This window comes from Hemitrygon akajei, chromosome 13, assembly GCF_048418815.1.
Source record: "Hemitrygon akajei chromosome 13, sHemAka1.3, whole genome shotgun sequence".
Taxonomy (NCBI): domain Eukaryota; kingdom Metazoa; phylum Chordata; class Chondrichthyes; order Myliobatiformes; family Dasyatidae; genus Hemitrygon; species Hemitrygon akajei.
This window is the reverse complement of record NC_133136.1, coordinates 32,482,264-32,505,161: the sequence shown is the minus strand read 5'-3', so window position 1 is coordinate 32,505,161 and position 22,898 is coordinate 32,482,264. Positions and strand designations below refer to the sequence as shown.

The 22,898-nt window shown below is 37.2% G+C and overlaps 1 protein-coding gene across 5 annotated transcripts in view; it reads right to left on the bottom strand.

Annotated features, from left to right (window-relative positions):
- Nucleotides 1-22,898, bottom strand: part of LOC140737748 (protein unc-13 homolog B-like) — a 464,929-nt gene that overhangs the window by 195,427 nt on the left and 246,604 nt on the right. For 4 of the 5 annotated variants that reach the window (XM_073064363.1, XM_073064365.1, XM_073064364.1 and 1 more), the window contains one exon: nucleotides 1,281-1,598. In XM_073064363.1, coding sequence (XP_072920464.1) covers nucleotides 1,281-1,598 — 318 coding nt within the window. Of the gene's footprint in view, nucleotides 1-1,280; nucleotides 1,599-22,331; nucleotides 22,458-22,898 lie in introns of all 5 variants that reach the window. The other variant, XM_073064362.1, reaches the window with a different exon arrangement.

The following is a 22,898-nucleotide window of genomic DNA, read 5'->3' as shown; positions in this document are numbered from 1 at the left end:
ACATGATTTGAGAGTTAGGGGGCAAAAGTTTAAGGGAAACACGAGGGGGTATTTCTTTACTCAGAGAGTGATAGCTGTGTGGAATGAGCTTCCTGTAGAAGTAGTAGAGGCCAGTTCAGTTGTGTCATTTAAGGTAAAATTGGATAGGTATATGGACAGGAAAGGAGTGGAGGGTTATGGGCTGAGTGCGGGTAGATGGGACTAGGTGAGATTAAGAGTTCGGCACGGACTAGGAGGGCCGAGATGGCCTGTTTCCGTGCTGTGATTGTTATGGTTATATTAGTCATTACAAATTAGAGGGAACACTGCTCAATACCATTATAAATATTCTCCTTCAAAGCTCATGTGGATGTATACAAACACACCAACACACCCAGAGCTCCATCCTCTCGTCCTTATCTCTCAAGGCCTCAGCTACATACACAGATAACCCACCCATAGACCCCCCCTATAAACATACACCAAAGGTTTAGTTGCCAAATATCCTCTGTCAAGTTAGAAATTTGCAGGTATATAATGACAAACCCCCTGGATGGGGAGGCCTTCTAGAGAGCAATGCCCCATTAGACTGGAGGAAAGAGTCCTCGTCCCTGTGAGCAGCTGTTCCAATCTCCAAGGAGTATTCTTTGCTAGTTTAAATATGGTTGAGCACACTGGAATATGTGTGGGCAGTCTGCAGTAAAAAGCTCACTGTAAGCTATAGGTCATTCAAAATAATGTTTAAATGTTGAGTACAGCAGACTGTTGCAAACAGCAATAATAAGCATTTTCAGAATACATAAATTTCAATTTATATGCAGTGGTTTCAAATGTGCTTTGCACAACGAATGATTCTGGGAAAACATGAAATAGGGTAGTGTGGACTTCATCTGGAAGCACATATTCTTTAAAAAGAACACAACTGGAATAATTCTACTCAGAAATGCAATTAACATAATTTGCTATGGGTTACATCAAATTGGGATTACATAGAGTAATAAACTGCTCTGCAATCAAATTTCTGTGCAAAAATATTAGTTTTCAGATAAAGCAAGTTATTAGGAAGGCATATGATAAGATTATATTTATTGCTATAAGATTGGAACATAAAATTAAAGATAACCTATATTTATGGTAGCTCTCACCAACTGTAAAGAAATATTTTCTAAATTATGAGGAAAAGTAGGAAGCAAATTACAAGATTAGTGCTTTTTCAGAAATTTTACTTAAGGAAAAATCCACACTTGTCATAGTTCAACTAAACTGAACAAAATATACTTACAGAAAACTGCAGTACTCACCTATCATGTGGTTTTTCAATCATATCCAGCTGGGGCGAGATGTTAGGGAGGGGAGTATCAAGTACAGCTTCATTCACTTTTCTGGAATTTTCATGACATTCACTGATCTTGTTTTCATTCGAATGTCCTGGCTGTTTATCGGCTTCATTATACCATTCCTGTGTACCTGAGCTGTTATGAGAGTGATATGACTCTTGATCTCGCCTGTCATCCGTTGCAGACTCATGGACGTTTTCATTATCATGATCAAGTTCACTAAGTTGAGAACTGCCTTGGCTGAGGTTTCCTGATGAGCCGTATCTGCTACTTCCTGTAGGACTATAGAGCATAAACAAAAAGTTCAGCAGCTAATTCAGAATAATTGTAAAAAGGTATGCATGTTTATGCCATAACAGATAGCATGAATGTGATTCCTAACAATAGTGATATTTGGAATAGTGTTATACAAACTATACCTAAGGTCAAAGTTTTTTGATTTATGAGAAATAATTTTCCTCCTCACAAAATTGTAAAGATAAACACACTAAATATCATTCCTGACTGAAGGGCTATATTTTTCATATGTGAATTGATGTTCCCCGAAAATAACAATGGCAAATTCAAATGTTTTATAAAATCATACAAATTATTTTTACTTCACTCACTCACACTTAAATTTTAGTTTCAGTCTTAATAACATATTTATGTCGCTATGTTTATTTTCGTTTGACAATCATTGCTTCTGGAGATCTGCAACTTATAAGTGGAGACCTATATCTCTACAACTTGCACCTAATTGCAAACTGAATTGAAAAGCAGAAATCTGTAAGAATTAGCAGAGACTGGTGATAACCCTTCACCACTGACAGGAAAATCTGGGCAAAAATCTTTCATTTACTGGCCGAATGTACATCCTTCTATTTACACATTCTCTAGCAAAGCTAGCTGGCCTGCCAAAGTGACTTGGCCCGAAACGTCGACTGTACTTTTCTCCATAGATGCTGCCTGGCCTGCTGAGTTCCTCCAGCATTTTGTGTGTGTTGCTTTAATCTGCACTCCTGTGTTATCAGCCTTCTCTTGGACTCCACTCTGTCTCCTTTTATCTTCCTACAAATGTACAAAACGTATTTTATAAATTTTCTCAGCTCAGCAGGAAGGCTGTGGTTTTGAAACATCAACTCTATTTCTCTGCCAACAGATGCTAACTGACCTGTTGATTATTTCCAGCATTTTCTATGTTTATCTCTGATTTTCACTACCTTCAGTTACGGTAATCTTTATATATCATTAAATCATGCTATCTGTTTTGCATATTCTTGAATTTTAATACACAAGCTCTTGTGTTATAGTTTCTTTGGGAAGTACATTTTACTGAATACAAAACAACACATACCAAAGAACAATGACAACACATGGTACCAGAAGCAGCAGGTAAAACTACACATAGCACACGAAAGACAAAGCTCTCGCATATTCACCTTCACGTAAAGCAAACTAAACTAAAACTAAGACCCTGCACAGTTAAGATACGACACATAAAATCATGGTTTTTCTAAATCTTTTAGTTGTGTGAAATTATAAATAAAATCATGATCTCTAACTGAAAATAAATGGCATTGAGGACTTATTACTATGTTAAGAAATGATTACAGGTTACCCCAGGTTATGGCAGGCTGCCGTTTCTATCAGCTTTTCATGACAATTCATAGATGGTTGCATCCCACAACAGTGGGCAAATCCAATCCAAATAACTCCTAAATGCACATCCAAGTGTATGGACTGCAGAAAAGTCAGGTGCTCATGATCTGGGTGACCTGTAATAGGTATTCTACAAATATTAATTGTAAGAGCTCAGGTATTCAAAATGTTCTTAGAAAGTGAATGGACTATCCTGATTTTGCAATCCATTATATTGCAGCCTTTCACGAATCCCTAAACAATTTAGTTCATTTTACTATCGTGCAATTATAAGATTCTGTTGTGCTAAAGTCATATTGAGTTCATTAAAAAGTAAATTTATGAGCAATTTATGTATGCCTATTATACTTATCGAACATGTTCAATTGCAATTCTTCACCTCTAGCTTATTGAGCTCCCAGATGTCATTGGAGAATTGCTGCAGCTTGATAGTCCAAAGATAATACCTGACATTTCAGTCATGAAATTACAGCTAAAATTTCCAAATACTTTTCCTTTGCTTTTAGGTAGATTAAGAAAGGGGAAGGTATTTGTATTGAAAGGTGATAAATCACATTTATTTGCCAGTGTGTTAAAAAGAGAGACTTCCTGCATTAGTTTTATGATAAGATATCTGGTTTTGCTAAATACCAGCTATAATCATAAACGTTAGAGATAAAAATAAGTTCAAATTCAAATGGAAATACATTTGTGAGATTGTGGGTAAAATTGAAAATGCAATGCAAAATACATAGATAGTTATACAAATCACAAGATTTTGCAACAAAAGCCTGACCACAAAATGTTAAGTAAAATGGTGACTTTAAATCAATCTTGACTAGTACACTTGCATAAACAACAGCTTTATATAAAGGTTGATATTCATCTAGAATTTTTCAGTCATTTCAGGATATCAGCAAATAAAGTATTTTTGATATATACAGTGGATTCTGGCTAATTGGGCCATCAGTTAATCAGGACAGCCGCTTATGTAGAATAACTCTTGGAACAAAAAAATAATCAAAGAGCCAAGATTCTCTTTGTTTATTTAGGATACTATATTACTTAATTGGGACAGGAGGTATTTGTCAAATAGTGTTTAAAGGGCATCAGTTGTTTGCACTTCTGTGGCTGTTAGACACTACACCATACTTAGAGCAAACAGTTTTTAAATAGTGTCAGTTGTGAGTGCTTGTTTCAAAGAACAGCAATTTTGTCACTGATAGTTCATGAGAATTAAGCAGCAAGACAATTCAGAACTGTTTTGCTCTGTATAGTTTCAAGCATTCAGGTTTGGAGAAGCTAGAAACAGCCAGAAGTGAAAATGAAACGATTTAGAACATAGAATAGTACAGCACATTACAGGCCCTTCGGCCCACAATGTTGTGCCGACCCTCAAACCCTGCCTCCCATATAACCCCCCAACTTAAATTCCTCCATATACCTGTCTAGTAGTCTCTAAAACTTCACTAGTGTATCTGCCTCCACCACTGACTCAGGCAGTGCATTCCACGCACCAACCACTCTCTGAGTGAAAAACCTTCCTCTAATATCCCCCTTGAATTTCCCTCCCCTTACCTTAAAGCTATGTCCTCTTGTACTGAGCAGTTGTGCCCTGGGGAAGAGGCGCTGGCTGTCCACTCTGTCTATTCCTCTTAATATCTTGTACACCTCTATCATGTCTCCTCCCATCTTCCTTCTCTCCAAAGAGTAAAACCCTAGATCCCTTAATCTCTGATCATAATCCATACTCTCTAAACCAGGCAGCATCCTGGTAAATCTCTTCTGCACCCTTTCCAATGCTTCCATATCCTTCCTATACTGAGGCGACCAGAACTGGACACAGTACTCCAAGTGTGGCCTAACTAGAGTTTTATAGAACTGCATCATTACATCGCGACTCTTAAACTCTATCCCTCGACTTATGAAAGCTAACACCCCATAAGCTTTCTTAACTACCCTATCTACCTGTGAGGCAACTTTCAGGGATCTGTGGACATGTACCCCCAGATCCCTCTGCTCCTCCACACTACCAGGTTTCCTGCCGTTTACTTTATACTCTGCCTTGGAGTTTGTCCTTCCAAAGTGTATCACCTCACACTTCTCCGGGTTGAACTCCATTTGCCACTTCTCAGCCCACTTCTGCATCCTATCAAATGTCCCTCTACAATCTTTGACAATCCTCTACACTATCTACAACACCACCAACCTTTGTGTCATCTGCAAACTTGCCAACCCACCCTTCTAGCCCCACATCCAGGTCATTAATAAAAATCACAAAAAGTAGAGGTCCCAGAACAGATCCTTGTGGGACACCACTAGTCACAACCCTCCAATCTGAACATACTCCCTTCACCACGAACCTCTGCCTTCTGCAGGTAAGCCAATTCTAAATCCACCTGGCCAAACTTCCGTGGATCCCATGCCTTCTGACTTTCTGAATAAGCCTACTGTGTGGAACCTTGTCAAATGCGTTACTAAAATCCATGTAGATCACATCTACTGCACTACCCTCATCTATATGCCTGGTCACCTCCTCAAAGAACTCTACCAGGCTTGTTAGGCACGATCTGCCCTTCACAAAGCCATGCTGACTGTCCCTGATCAGACCATGATTCTCTAAATGCCCATAGATCCTATCTCTAAGAATCTTTTCCAACAGCTTTCCCACCACAGACGTAAGGCTCACTGGTCTATCATTACCTGGACTATCCTTCCTACCTTTTTTGAACAAGGGGACAACATTCGCCTCCCTCCAATCCTCTGGTACCATTCCTGTGGACAACGAGGACATAAAGATCCTAGCCAGAGGTTCAGCAATCTCTTCCCTTGCCTTGTGGAGCAGCCTGGGGAATATTCCGTCAGGCCCCAGGGACTTATCCGTCCTAATGTATTTTAACAACTCCAACACCTCCTCTCCCTTAATATCAACATGCTCCAGAACATCAACCTCACTCATATTGTCCTCACCATCATCAAGTTCCCTCTCAGTGGTGAATACTGAAGAGAAGTATTCATTGAGGACCTCGCTCACTTCCACAGCCTCCAGGCACATCTTCCCACTTTTATCTCTAATCGGTCCTACCTTCACTCCTGTCATCCTTTTGTTCTTCACATAATTGAAGAATACCTTAGGGTTTTCTTTTACCCTACTCGCCAAGGCCTTCTCATGCCCCCTTCTTGCTCTTCTCAGCCCTTTCTTAAGCTCCTTTCTTGCTACCCTATATTCCTCAATAGACCCATCTGATCCTTGCTTCCGAAACCTCATGTATGCTGCCTTCTTCCACCTGACTAGATTTTCCACTTCACTTGTCACCTTCACCCTACCATTCTTTATCTTCCTCACCAGGACAAATTTATCCCTAACATCCTGCAAGAGATCCTTAAACATCCACCACATGTCCATAGTACATTTCCCTGCAAAAACATCATCCCAATTCATTCCCGCAAGTTCTAGCCTTATAGCCTCATAATTTGCCCTTCCCCAATTAAAAATTTTCCTATCCTCTTGATTCTATCCTTTTCCATGATAATGCTAAAGGCCAGAGAGCGGTGATCACTGTCCCCCAGATGCTCACCCACTGACAGATCTGTCACCTGACCCAGTTCCCAGTTCACTACTTCAACAAGTCAAGAACTACAAAGAATTTGAAACACCAATAATCATCATGAATGTTACAATGAAAATGAATATTTGGATGAAACACTCTATGAAGATAGTCCATTATCTGCACTAGCTTTTATATGCTGATTTTATCCATTTACAGCAGGGTTTTTCAACCTTTTTATGCCATGGACCAATACCATTAGGCAAGGGGTTTGTGGACCCCAGGTTGGGAACCCCTGACTTGCAACCAATCAAAAGAATGTGGCAGCATGTACTCTGGATGAATCCCTCCGTTTATAACTATTAGGAACTAATACACAGTTTTATTGTACTATTGTAGTATAGGTAGTGTTCTAATTTGTTCTGTATTTCATTCAAATATATAATATGTTTCTCAGTTAAATGGTAGTTATTCTTTTATACCATTTTAACTACTTCCATGAAACTTCGGCTAATTAGGGCAGCCAATTAATTGGGCCAAAATGTACTGCTCCCAGTGTGTCCCAATTAACCAGAATCCACTGTAGTCTTTATTACAATTAGCAGATAATTTGTTTCACAATATGCATTGAGGAATCAATATTGGCCTAGTTACAAAACTTTGTTCTATTAAAATTGTACCATGAGATTGTTTTTCCCACATGCAAACGACAGGTCTCATCCAAAACCTGTGCGAAAGCACCTGTTTGTTAGAGTGAATGTTTTATCTATTGGCAGAGCAAATGAAAACCTATTTATATACAAACAAACCATGGGAATCCTATTTAAGGAAGTATAATTCAATGTGACAAAAGCCAAAGGAAATAGAGAGTAACTGTTACAAAAATAAAAGTGGATAGGAATATTATAAAACACATTTTATAATATGTCACTATCTACTAAATGTACTGAGAACTTTCAAAATTCAGTTCTACTGCTTCCACTTTCCATAGCTAAGTTGCAGGTTTATCTCAAGCAACTGAGAGCCAGTGTCAGTTATAAATAAAGTTTCAAAGAATATTTTATTCATATGGTTGTTCATATTTTTCTTTGTAAATTGGTGCTTGGGAGGAAATACAAAACCAAATGCATTTGGTAAGTGTGTAATAAGTGTTACGGCTGTCTCAACAAGGTGAAGTTTTGTAAAAGCTGCTGAAGAATGACACTACAATAAGAAAGTAATCATAGTTTATAACAGCCAAATAGAGGCAAAGTTTATTTTATGAATTTTGAAGATAACCTTATAAAAGGTATTCATGATGGGGTGGAGAGCATATTTTAGCCATTTCCTTCTTATGAGTGAATTCCTAAATACAATCTTTATAAATCCTTATAATGTGCACTTAAGTCCTGATTAATGCTAAACAGTAGAAATCTTCAGGCAAGACCAACAAAGTTCAAGTAATGGTGAAGAAACTGCATAAAGCATCAGAGATGGTGGAAAGTAATACAAGACTGGGCAAGAAAGAAAACGAAGAGCATAAACACTGAACTTCTACATCTTGTACATGACTACCAGTCAGTTCAGATTGATACACATCAAATAGTGATGTATGAGGCAATACAGTTATGCCAAGTGTACTTCTTGCTTGTGTTGTCACAGCCATTACCATCTTTGATTATCAAAGGGTCTCCCTGCTGTTTGCCACGTGGAAATTCAGGATCCTTCGCAACAAATGAAGAAATGCTTCCTGAATCACAGCGAGGATTCCATCCATCCAGAGGCAACATGAAAACTTTGGCATTTCCGAGAAAATTGCAGGAGCAGCACTATACATGTTCTTTTTCCATCTCACTAAAGCCCTGCACTCCATCGTTAGAGAGGAACTGTGGAATACTCTCCTCAAGTTCAGCTGGCTTCCAGAAATTCATCTCCATTTTAAGTTTGTTCATGAAGGTAGCCACAATACTAATCAACAAGATATGTAACAGCACCAAATGCTGAAGTCCAGTTCAAACAAGGCTGCACCATTGCCCCAATATCTCCCCAGTCATTCTCACCAGATGTTGTAACTTCCCTTGGGAGCAGTACTATATTTCAAAACTAATAGGATATTGTATAATTGCACTTCAGAACAAAGATCACCTGAACATCAACAGACAAACAATGTGTTTGTGTATCTTCATAGAAGCATATGAGAAAATGGGTCTAACAGTCAGTATCAGCGAGACAAGTCTCAGCAATTTACCAACCTGCCTTTGGTGCACCACATGAAATTTAGACAATAAAAGTTCACAACAACACTGCAAAATGTGGATTGTTTCTCCTATTTCAAGAGCCACTTCTTGGCTCAGGTGGAATTCACTGCTGTCTTCAATGCCTTTGAATGACTGAGGAAAAAAGTATTTAAAAATCAAATTCACAGAACTGGCACATAAAATTCATGACAGAGCAGTAATATCTACATCCATGCGCTTCTAATATCTGGACGACCCACAATAGGCATCTAAGGGCACTTCAAAAATATCACCAGCTTTATCTCCATAAAATTCTGCAAACTCACTGGAAAGATAAGTGAGCTAATGTCAGTGCCCTCTTCCAGGAAAACACCTCCAGCATTGGGGCCCAGGCTACGACCAGTTAGCCATGTAGGACAGGCAACATCATTCGTATGCCTGCTGCAAAATTCCTGAAACAGATACTCTGTTGTGAGCCTTGTTGTGGAAGCAGATTATCAAACAGAGAAAAAGATTCAAGCATATGCTTGAAGCTTCTTGAAAAGGTGAAACCGCACAATGACTCCTAGATATTTCAAGACTATGACTGCTTAAAGGTGAGAAGGTCCAAAAAGGCTGGTACTGAGAACTAGGGCCGTGTACTGGAGCACAAAGAAGCCCTATATAAATGGTAGAATGATATAAAAAGAACATACTACCACACAAACTACCCACATGTCTGCTTCATTTGGCACTTACTGCATTTTCATGGTAGTGTCTAGAGTTCGTCTATTGAACTCAATGCTATAACCCTGAAATCCAGAGCTAAAGCAAGTCATGTTCAGTTGCGAGGGACTACCAAAGAAGAACAGTTTCTGTAGAAAGCAGCATCTCAAGGCAAGGAATCGCTTCCAAATCTTACATCCCAGACTCAATAGATTAGCAAAGTGAGTGTAACTGTTTCATCTTGCAACAACAAGGTCCAGTTGAATTCAAAGTCAAAAGCTGGGAAGCTTAAGCTTAATTTGCAGAAACTGGTGGTAATTTCAAAAATATTTTTTTTTCCACAAACTTCCACTGGTATCCATTCCTTATGGATCATTTAAGAATAAACTTGAGATCAAAGTAACCATGAATCTATAATTAGCTATCCTATTATAATGGGAAAAAAAAACCTTACGAAACCTACAACATGATCCTTCACGGACATACAAGGAAAGGAAAAAGTCTTACAAAATATATGCAGACTTTTGAAATCTGCTCAATGACAATGCAAAGAGAAGAAATAAGTACACTATTGTGTGCATCTTACTTTGAATTCCCTTATTTTGGATAAGTTTATGCAATTATGAAAGACAATGAAGTTAATTAGTCAGTTGTGCTTATTTAATAATTTTTCTTTAATACAAAATTAACTGTAAAATTGGATAGAATGTTCAAGAACTATTGCTTTGCATCACCCACAAAATATATCTCAATGTCATATTAAAAGAGGATGGATTGAATAGTCTGGTAGTTCTAGTACGCTGAAGAAGTTGTTTAAAACTTACTTTTACTATTTAAAAGATAAGGGGTACAACCCTCAATGAATTGTTCACAACTCCTTAGAATCTTGCAAATAAAATAAATGCTTGGACTGCACAAGACAGGTATTGTGGATGTGCCATATTGTTAAAATATCATCAGACCATTTAAGAAACTTGAATCTATAGCTTAAATCATCGCCAGTGGTAAGAAGCTTCTAACACCATTGTGTGCAAAGCATATCAAAGCAAACCAGCTTTTTTTGCTTATATTGTACTGTACTTTCAAAAGATTTCAATCAATGATACAAACACCATCATGATATCTACACTACCACAGTCTTTACAGCAGCAGTTTGAAAGAGTTGTTCACATAAATCAAACTCAATCATAATATTATTTTGCCTCTCAACATATTCTGATTTGAATCCTCCCCAATCCTTGCAGCTTAATTGACTGTAATAATGTTATTCTTGATGAGGAGTCTTGAAAAGTATTTATGACAAAGATGTCGAAAGATTTCAGAGTTATCAGAAAATATACTGCTGCATTATATTATAGGTCAGATTTTAACAGCACTTGATTATTTTTGACGTCACTCAATTGTAACTACAACATTAGGAAATGATACATTTCCTTAGATCTTGTACAGATCACTGACAGGGTTATTTGCAGACATATTTAACCCCCCTCCCCACCCCACTTCAATCTTTGGTACTCATCTGCTTTAAGAAGACCACCACCACACTACTACCTAAAGAAAATAAGGCAAGGTGCTGTAATGATTCCCACCAGGTGGCTCCGACATCTGCCATCAAGAAGAGCTTCGAGAGGCTGGTCATTTCACACAGTAATACCAGCCTCAACCCACCACAATTCACCTACCAGTCAAATATGTTTATGGCAAATGCCTTCACCCTGGTCCGATACTCATGTCTGGAGCATCTGGACAGCAAAGATACCTATGTTACTCTATTGCTTATTGACTACAGTTCCACTTTCAATACTATAATTTCAAGCAAACTCATCACCAAACTCTAAGATCTGGGACCTAACACCTCCCTCTGCAACTGGATCCTCAACTTTTTGACCTATAGACCACAATCAGTAACGATAAGGAGGAACACCTCCACCGTGATTATCCTCAACACTGGAGCCCCACAAGGCTGCATCCTCAGACTCCGACTGCACTCTTAATTACATGGTCAGATACTGTTCTAACTCCATCTGCAAGCTTGCAGATGATACCACTGTAGTGGGCCATATCTCAAATCAGAATAAGTCGGATTAAAGCAAGGTGATAGAGAGTTTAGTAACATGGTATCATAGCAACAACCTTCCCCTTAATGTCAGAAGAACAAAAGAGCTGGTTAATGACATCAATAGGAGGGACACTGTACAGTTTCCTATCTTCATTAACAAAGTTGAGGTTGAGAATTTCAAGTTATTAAGTAAGTACATTATTAATAGCCTGTGTTGGCCCAACCATGTAGATGCTACAGCCAAGGAAGTTCACCAACACCTCTACATCCTCAAGAGGCTAAAGAAATTTGGCATGTTCCCTTCAGCTCTTACCAATTTTCACTGTTACTTCAAAGAGAGCATCCTCTCTGGATGTATCACAGCTTAGTATGGCAACTACTCTGTCCATGACGACAAGAAACTTGCAGAGTTGCAGACAAAATTCAGCACAGCACAAAAACCAGCCTCCTCTCCATGGACTCCATCTACACTTTTTGTTGCCTCAGAAAAGTAGCCAGCATAATCAAAGACCCTAACCAAACACATTCTCTCTTCTCCCAACTCCCACTGGGCGGAAGAAACAAAAGCTTGAAAGTGCATACTATTAGGCTCAAGGACAGCTTCTACCTTGCTGTTAGAAGGCTATTGAATGATTCCCAATTAGATGGGGTCTTGACCTTGCAATCTACCTTGTTATGATTTTTCAAGTTTTGGCTATCTGCACTGCACTTCCTCTGTAGCTGTAGCTCTTATTCTACATTTAATACTGTTTTAGCTTGTGCACGCTGAATGCATTGTGCAATGGTTTGATCTATATGGCAGCATGCAAGACGAGCTTTTCACTGTACCTTCGTACATATGACAATAGTACACCAATTCCAAGTCCAATTCACAATCTGAAGATGACGCCTACCAGCATTTTCTTCTCTAGTAAAAGCAAAACTTCTCATCAAGTTTTGTTTTCATTAAATCCAAAGTGATGTTAATTGAATAAAAGTAAGCCAACACCAAAATGAAAAGATAAAAACCAAAGGATGTCTTTCAATGTGGGTGGCAGAATGCAGAAAAAGACAAGTGCCTATTAGCTGTATTCACACCAAAGCTAATATACCATGGGTTACACATTGCCAAACATAACCAGGCACGAGCAGTGACAAGGAACCAGATTAAATTCAATATTACAATGAGATGTCCAATCCAAATTAGCATTTTTCATTATGGTATATAAATTAAAATGTTCCTTTTAACCTATTATCAAATAAAGTGTTCAAGCTTTACATTAGCAGCTGGTAAATATATATTGACAATGGTGGAAATGATATGAAAGGCAAGAGCTTATATGGTTTCTTGGTTATTTTAGTTAATTATTATTAGCAGTGGACTGGATACAATGGGGCATAATTTTAGGTGCCTGGACTAAGTCATTTGGAGGACCTACAGTAATGCACATCAAGCACTAAAATGAAAAAGGACAGATTTGGAAATTCAATCACTAGACTACTGCAATACATGTACTCTACTACTAATTTACTAATGCATTATAAATGGTTAACCTTTTGGTGCCATTTATCATGCGATAGCTAAACTGGCCTTTTCACATTCAAAAGGTCCAAAGTGTGCAAAGTTTGGTCCTGTAGTCCATGCACCATCTCTGGAGATGAACAAGCTGCAATTGAAATATCTGTTTCATCCCCTATTATCTTCCCCAGGTTAATAGAGTGTTGTTCCGGTGATTCTTCTGAAGGAATGGCATCTGCAATATCTTGCAAAATATCTGAATTTCTTGCTGTAAGAAATGACTGTTCCCTCCCAGTATTTTCAGCAATGTTTTCTGTAACTTCTGATGCTTGCTCTAACTCCTCAAATCCTTCCTCCTCCTTTAATATGCTAGTGTGACCTTTCTCATCCACTGAATCAGATATTGAAATGTAAGGGATATCCATTTTATCCCTTTCTAAAGGTTGCTCTGTGATAACATGGCTTCCTTGTCTAGTGGTGGACTCTTTTTGACATAAGCTATCATTCAGATTTCCAAAGCCCGAATCCTGCACAGTTTCTCCCTCTCTCTCCAGTTGATCAGCACCCCTTTCAAAAAGTGTCTTGGAAAATTTCTTGAAACTTGATAGCAACCCTGTTTGCTTGATTGAACTACCTTTAAGAGAAGACTGCTGTGAAAACAAAGAACTAAGTGACATGCCATTTTCTCCAGGAGACAAGAAATTGAACCTAAGTGCTTTTACATTTGGAATTTCAAAACCTGGCATGAGTGTCTCACAGTCAGACTTTTGTGAAGCTGAGTTGGTTGTTAAACCACCAGAAAATGGTGCATCACAAGCATTAACACTGTTCTGTATAATAGTTGTATCTTTTTCTTGAAATTCAATGCTGATAACTGCGTTATCCGATTTGATATTATTTTCTAAAAGTGGAATATCTACATTTGTTGCAACAGGACTGAAAGAACTATCCCTTATAGAAACTGTAGCTGCCAACTCTTCATTTTCCTGTGCATCTGAAGCCAGTGTAATTTCATCTGTTTTGAAAATTCTTGTGGGTTTTGCCTCTGAACTAGCAACAGATACTATTTGATGTGCAGCCTCAGTATCCTCCAGATTGTTATCCAGCTGTCCACTATTTGTGTCTTTATGAAGAATAGTGCCATTGTATACAGTGCAGCTGACAAATTCTTGCTCCAAGGTACAAGCATAATTTTTACTTTCACCAGAAACATTCAAAATCATTTCTTCTTCTTTATGTGGGATCTTTGGAGCTTGGAAGCAATCTACTTCTTTAGATTTGTCATTGTGTTCTTGAGGCAAACTGGTTTTCAAATGGTCGGGATGTTTTGTTTCTCCAGCAGGCAATTTAAATATATCGAGCAGATTACTTTTGGTCGATGGAGTTTGGCTACCTTGAGAATTAAAAAATGAACTTTGATGCTGAATGCTTGACGCTGAGTTTGAATTTGTAAATACTGATTGGAATGATGAAAATGAACTATTTGAACTTTTTGCAGATTCACTAGCAGAAAACAGCTTAAATTTCGTCATAAATCCAGAAAACATTTCCACAGATGAGTCTATCAAGGACTTGCCACTTTCAGGAGGTTTCACTTTTTCATTAGAATCCATCTGTTCTATAACTCTGGAGATTGTTACAGTCTCTTGTTTTTCATTTTTCAGATCATTTGTTTGGTTACTTTTCAGTTCCCAATGTCTCTCCCTTCCAGTATCAATCTTGCCTAGATCTTTTTTCACTTCAGAATGCAAGTGACTACAACTATCTTTAAGTGATTTTTCCTCCAAACAAACTGAATTGCTCGTAAGTTTAGTTTCTGTTACATATTCTTCAGCAACATTAGCATGCACAATATTTTCATACTCATTGTAATTATCAATGTTGACATTATCAAGTTCCAGGTTCTCCGTAACTTTAGAATTGGATATGATGTCATGATCATCTGTCAGAACTTTATGTGCATCATAATTGTTCAGAAGACATGTTGCCTCCAATACAGTTTGATTTTCATTCTGATTTGAACAAAACAAATTGTCATCAGCATCTGTGCTTCCAACCCAAGTATCATTATCTGCTGGTTGCTCATTGTTTTTGTTACTTATCACTGAGCTTTCCATGAATAATAAGTTATTTTCACTTACTTTTGCAACAGTATTGTTTGGCTGCGTAGCTGATGAGATTATGTTCAACTGCTCTATTTTTGTGACAGATCCTATTTGATCTACAGTTGCTTTATCATCCTGCTTTACATCTTTTTCAGGCTGTTCCTCAAAACTTGGTTTAGAGATGTATGGTTTTGTCTTCTTCTCATCACTGAACGTCATGTCAAAGAAACTAAAAACAGAACTGCTTTCTTTTGTTTTTTTCTCAGCTGAGGTTGCTGTTGAGAAGAAAGCTGGTAACCTGAAGAATCCATCTGAATTATCTATCTGTTTGGCCCTGGGTACAGAAGAGCCACTATTATCAACTTGGTTATGATTTGATGAATCAGCTGCTGCATTGAAAAAAGAAAATATGCCCCTATTTGTTCCATGCTGTTTGGTAATGGAAATATTAGGAAGTTTCCAATCATCCTTAAAGGATAAATCAAAGAGACCAAATTTGGATTTTTGCTCTAACTTTTCTTCATTTTCTGATGAAGCAGATATATGAAGAGAACTATCTCGATCCTTATCGTATTTTCTCAGTGTGGCAAAGTTTGAAGAACTTGGTGTTTGTAAAAGTTGTTTGCTTGAATTTGTAATGGTAGGTTCATTTGGGGATGCTTTTATATCAGAAAACTCTGTTTCCTTAATGCATTGAGCAGATTTCACTTCACAAAGAGAAGCAGATTCATCACTTGATGTTCTATTATTATTTGGGATGACTCCATTGCCAGCTTTCAAAGAAGATAAAATGTTTTCCTTTTCCATTACACCAGCAGTGTTTTCTACATTTACCATTTTACTTGTAAAGCCACTTCCTTTCATTGTTTCAACTTCACAGCTAGCACTCCATTCCTTCAGTGTTTGCTGCTTTCGCAAACCTTTTAGTCTTGAACGTGATACCTCACATTTTGAGAATTCTGGTGCAGCATTTTCTTGTGTATTTTTCTGACTTTTAGTTTGAGCTCTGTGCTGATCCAAAAAATATTTACTTTCCTTTTGTGTTGAGTTCAAAACATCTGATTGCTGAACTGGACTCGCATCCATTTTGAAGAAAGCTCCAATTGAGCCTATAAAGGAAGAGAAGCCTGAAGAGTGAATTTCTGCATTAGATGGAATAGCTGTTGCTCGATCGTTCTCCTCCTCCTTCAGTGTTTTGGTTTTGTCCTCTATTTCTTTCTCTGACAATTGCGTGCCCGAGGGCCTAAGCTCTTCTTTTAATCTAGCTGACATAAAAAAATCATGGACATTTTGAAATTTCTCATCAGCTTTAACGTGAGACTGACTTTCAGAAAAATTAAAAATCTTAAAAGAACTTTTAAAGAATGACTCTTGTACAGTCTGGGTGGAAGTTTCAGGAGCAGCTTGATGTTTTTGAGATGGCAACTCAATTGATAAATCTTTGTGTTGTGGGTTTGAAGTAACTGAATTTTGATTTATGTTGGAAATGTTCTCAGGTATTGGCTGCAATCTTACCTCCACTGTGTTCTGGTTTAAGTTGTGCTTATCATTTAGAAAATGATCAGATCCGAGTGCAGAAAAATCCTGATTTATAACATTCAGATGCTCATTAACTGCAACCGGCTGTTCTCCAGCAACATTTGTGTGTGACTTCCAGCTTGTGGAAATGGATTTCAAGCTTTTTATACCAGCTGCAAATATATTGCTTGGTGTATGATCATGATTAGCTGTCAACAGTTGTACATTGTCATTATTTTCATTTGCTTTATTCATATCATCATTCTGTGGGGGAGTTCTAGTCCTATCCATTTCTAACGTATTCTTTGCAGGAGTAACCGATGTTGCATCTGTGGGTGACAAATTAGAATGATCAGAATTTCCCCTGCTTGGTTTCACAACTAAACCACCCAATGCTGAGAAAAAATGTGTAATCCTCTTAAAAGATGGTTTGTGTCCTTCAGATGGTTCTGTACATTCTGATATCTTTTGTTCAGATTTGTAAGCATTCGAAAGCTTAGCAGAAGAATTAAACAGATTTAGTTTGTCTGTGAAGAAAGGCTGTGACAGAGATTTAGACTGTGATTTTGAAAATGTATAGTCAGATGTTTCACTTGCAGTTGCTGCATTGGCTATTGTTGTACGAGTCAAATGGCCACTTTGGACTATTCTAAGATCAAAAGCTGTATTCTGAAGTGGTTCATGGAGATGAATGAGTTGCTGCTCAGATTTTAAATCCATCTTAAGCTTTTCCAATCTATATGAGCTTTGTCTTGCTGAAAAGTTCAGCGGCTCTTCTTTGGCCCATTCTACTGAATCCTTAAATACATCTGCAAAAGCACCTGAATGTTTATTTATGAGTTGTTTATTTTTTTCCAGAATCAGAGAAAGATCGAGAGGTGCATCATCAATTTCTGATTCCATTGATAGCTCTTCACAGCACCAGAATAAATCCAAATAACTCAGAATAGGTACTTTAAAACCACAAACAGGAACTATGTAATTATTAGGCTCAGTGTCAAAATCATCATTCAACCATTGATAATACTCCCATTCTTCTTTCTCTTCGTCTCTTTCTGGACTCCATAGGTATATAAACTGGCCGCTGCCATCAGTAAGCAAGGAATATATGTACTTACTATCACTAAAGATGTAGTAACCATACTCAGCATCATCTGAAGGCCACCATATTCCTTGTTGAAATAAAGTTAACCATTCTTGCTGTTCTTGGTAGATCTTAAGAAAAAATGAGTCTTCTTTGCTAGTTGACTCTTGCTCTTGTGTGAAAAGCCAAGCAACTGCGTTGCCAGAGAAACTTAAATCCAGAGGTAATTCTAAAGAACTCCATTCATCATCCTCAAATTCCAGTGAATTCCAATCTTTCCCTAGCCCTGTGCCCGTACATCTTGCATCTCCTTGGTCACCATCTTCATGATATAAATACGGTATACTGATATCCCTTGATTTTTCACCAAGTTCCAAGTAATCAAATTCAATGTCATTTTCAATCCTATTGTTACATAAATACCTACACTCTTCAAAACTGGTGTCATTTATTGAAAAATTCATTATATGAGAATATGCTTCTCTCTCACGGTTCCGGTCTCTACACTGGGCCTGGGACGCATCTTGATTTATAGTCAAATCTAAACAACTTGAACTTGCACCTTCATATGAACAATTGTTAATACAGTTATCATTTCTTAATTCCAATTCAACGTTCAAATTGCTGAAATTAGTGGGATTTATCAGTTCTATACATTTTTCATCATTTATTCTTAATGGATTATATTCTAGATGATCTCCACAGGTAAGCTTCTGTTCCATTGAACCAGTTATACCATGCTTCAATTTTTGCAAATTCTGAATGAAACTGTTATGACTTTTTATTGCTGAGTTATTTGCGCAAGTGCTGGTTTTTTCAGAAAGATCACATTCATTCAAGTGTACTTGCATTTTATGCTTAACTTTTTCATCATGAGTAGTCTCTGATGTAAGGAAAGGTTTGCTAATACTCCAAAATGATTCTTCAGATTGATCAAAATCATCCTTAGATTTTGTAGGTTCTTCCTTATCCTCCTTTGTTTTAGAAGTGAATTGTCCAAACAAACTGAAAGATGATTTTTCATTTGTCTTTTTGCCTGTTCCTGAATAACACTGAATAACACTGGCTAAGAGAGAACTTTCCTGATGACATCCACCCTCGTTCTCAGGTTTTCCTTTACTGGACTGACTTTTATCCATAAACTTTAAGAGCTGCAGAGGACTCTCATGCTTTGAAGACATGCTCTCTTGTTTCTTTGCTGACAAATTAAAGAGTGCTGAGATAAAACCTGACTGGTTACTGCAATCTTCTTTGTCATTTGCATTGTTTGGCCTCTGTGTACTGTTCTCAGCTTTAACCAAAATGACAGCTTGATCTGATGTCTTTGATGACATATCCAAAGAATTGTCCTTGTGAGTGTCTCTTTTTTCTATTTTTATCATTTTATCAGAATAATCTTTGCTACTGAACTTTTCCTGCTTTAAGCTTAATAAATTTTCATTTGAAGCCCGATTTAAAAGTCCATGTTCACCAGAGGTTAGTTTATCTGTTGCAGCTTTCTTTTCTTCCATTGATCCAATATGCTCATGTTCCAAAGTGGGTGTAGCTGCTGCAATACAATGATTGGAGGAAGACATTGTTGCATCCGAAAATCTGATATGTCTATTCAGATCTTCTTGCTTAGATGCAGTTCTCAAAATTTCCCCTTTATCGCTCCTTTCTAGCGTTGATGTGGATGCATTTTTACTGAATGAAAATTTAAACAAGCCTGAAAAAAATCCTTGTTCACTACTGCTCTGTTTTTCCTTTTTATCAGCATCATTTTTTTGTTTGTAATCTGAAGAAAACTTTGAAATATCTAACAACATCTTATCTTTGTATTCACTAGATGCTTTAATTTTATCTGCTTGTGGATTTGTTCTTTGTTTAAATACTGATGGTCGGTCCGTCATAGGAAATTTTACAGAAAAGAGATTTCCATCTGAGTTAACTTCTTTTTGATTTTCAGAAGAAATGTTTTCAGAAGAAAAGAATGGGCGTTTCAATTTTCCGAGAAGGGAGAAAGACTGATGATCGCCAGTTTTCTCTTCATTTCGAAGATCTTCAGCAGATCTGTGGAAAGTAAACTTTGATACAGTGTCAGGTGCAGTTTGTGTTTCATTGTCCAATGAAGAGTATAAAACATGACTTAGTGACTTTTTAAAAGAGTTAAAACTTCCCAGATTAATTCCAGAATGGTTTGATGTAATGGAGTTGGTTTGTAAAGAGGTTTCTATTTTCTGAGAAAACTTCATGTCATTCTCTAATTTATTGTTATGAACAATATTTGGTCCCAGAATGTCAGGTTTATCGTAATCTTCTGGTACAATGGGAATTGACTGATCTATAGTTTGTGACATGTTATGTAACTCAAAGGCAGATGTAGATTTATCTGGAGCATGATCGGTAGAATTATTTAGAGCAACGTATTTCTGCGAGGTATTTGTTAAAGAGTTATCTTGTTGGTACAAATTGTCATCAAAATTATTTTGAGAGTTATTCTCAATGTCATCAAAGAGGGCGCGATTTTCAAATACATGCAAAGCATCTTTTCCTTCACAGCTTGAAATTATATTATCATTGGAAGCGATAGTTTTGTTATCAGGGTCAGAAGCTTGATGTGTTCTATTTGGTTCAATATCATTCTGTGTATCACTTGACGCATTTTTTCCGATGAAGAACTTTAAAGGCTTTAGCTTCCCAAATAATGAGTCAATGACTGTGTTTTGTGTTGGTTCAGTTATGACCGAGATGTTTTCATCCTGTGGCTTTTGCTTCACAATTGAGAATGATATGTTTTCTTCTGCTGCATTAAACACACTTGGAAAAGCAGATTCTTTGTTTTCAAGAGAATGGCATAGAGGTTTAGACAGCAAGGTATCAGTTCCTTCTGGTGCGTCATTCATAGGAGCATTAATTTTTGAATCATTGGTTAAGGGAGACAGTAAGTTTTCAAGATCAGTGTGATCCTTATTCACTTTGTCTGGAGTTTCTGAAGTAACAGAAAATATTTTATCCATAAGTGAATGCTGCCTTTTCCCTATTCCTATTCTCACACCTATTGAACCAAATAAAGACTGCATTGTATTCTTCACACCAGTAAGATCAGGAATGGAGTCCAGTTTTTGATCACTACGTTCACTATCACATTTTACAGCAGCCTGTTTCCACCCTTTTTGATTTTCCAATTCTTGTGCATGACAACAAGGTACTTTATCTTCACTAATATGCTGAATGGACTCTTCCTGAGAATGCCTGAGAGCTTTATTCTGCAGTCTTGGAAGTGAACCAAATTTATTAATTTCCTGTTCCTTTTCTGCCAAGTACTCAGACACAGATGCCACTAGACCTTGCAGTTCATCCATTGTATCAATAAAATCTTCATTCATTTGCTCCCTTTGTGAGGAATGTAACTTGTTTTTAGTTTGGTTTAACCTGTCATCATTTTCTTCATCCAGAATGAGTTTTGGTTGATGAATGCTTTGAGGGATGTTTGGAGCAGTGATATCTTGTTTCCTGTAATTCATGTAAGCTTTGTCATCCTCTTCCCAAGACTGTGGAATTAATACTACTTCTTGCTCATCATTAGATCCAGAAGAACAAAGTTCATCAGAGTCACTACTCCTGTATGTATCATATATATGAGGTAACAGTCCTTCTGACATTTCCTCTTTGTATATTTCCGGCAGGCATTCTTCTACATCGATCATATCATCAAGGCTGTTGTTGAATGACTCATTCAATCTCCAAATGTTACTTCTTTTCACAGGTTCCCACTTATTCTGCTGGCCTGCTGCTGACACCATATCATAGCTATACAGCAAAGGGTCACTAAGATTCCATTTCATCGTTTCAGATTTTATTCCTAACACTTTACTGGAAAGGTTGCTGATAAATGTACCACTGGGGGAGGGGTTATCTAAACTGTTAGAATAGTTTTGCTTTTCCATGTCTTTGTCCTCCAAAACTTTATGTCTGCCTTTCTTTTTTCGCCTGTCTATAGTATTATATTCTTCTGGATAACTGGAATAAAGCAAATTCTTTGATTTTCCATTGTGAAACTGCTTACACCTTAATATTTTTTGGTTTTTCCCATCTGCATACTCTCTGCATTTATGATTATTTTCTTTTGTAGGATTCTTCTTTAGGATTTCTTCTTGCCTGTTTTTCTGACTTTCTTTCACAGAAAAGCTGTTGAACTGTTTCCCTAACTTGGTATTTTTACTTTCCCAGTCTTTTTCTCCAGCACCAGAAGCCACTGGTATGATTCGAACCCTTCCTTGTAAGGTGCTCCAGCTTGTGAAGGCAAGGCATGGGTAAGTAGACAACAGAAGGTTTTGAAAGCAATATTAAGGAATGGATTAAAAAAAAAGAGAATCATATTGAAAACATTTCAACTTAATTGAATATTGAGAAAAATGACAAACAGAAATTAAATTATGATCAAAAACTCAAGAGAATTTAAATATACATATATACAGATTTTTTTTTTACTCATGTTCATAATACAGTTTGACTTGCTTTCTATCTTTAAATAGATTTTGTAATTAGCTTTATCCTATCTGGAAACACAACATCTATGGAAACATTAAAAGCATGCAAACAGTTGAGCCAACATTATCTTCATACCATCATAGCACACCATTACACAGCAACATCAAGGCCAAGAAGAACAGAACCCACCTATCGGACAGATCTAGAGACTGCCTACTTTCGAGGGAGTATTGGCGGCTGGTTAGCTGACTAGACTCAGATGCAGACTCTAGATCACTACGGCCATTTGCAGCAGAATCTATGCTATCATATCGTCTGGTAACGAAAATGAATGACAGTAGAAAACAGGAGGGTAAATTATTACTTACTGTGTAGCACTGCATTTCAGACCTCAAATAGGTTAGTCTATATAAAATGCATTTAAGTTAAACAAAAAACCCACTGGTATTGCTTCTGAAATGCATTAATTGAATGCTGCCTCAAGATCACAAAGATCTGGCAACATGTCAGATCTTGAATGATTTCTTCTTTTGAACCTAACACTTCAATGCATATAGATACATATATAAGTATATTGCATACTTTGTTAACAATGAATATCATTAAAAATTCAACAAAAAGGAAGCACAATATCAATCAGTTAAAGCATCCAAAATTGATCTACTTTAAAATTGAATGAAGTGATTCCCCATTAAATATATCAAAGTTACCTTATTTTCCCCTTTAAGGAACTTAGATGTAAAGTAATAACACAAA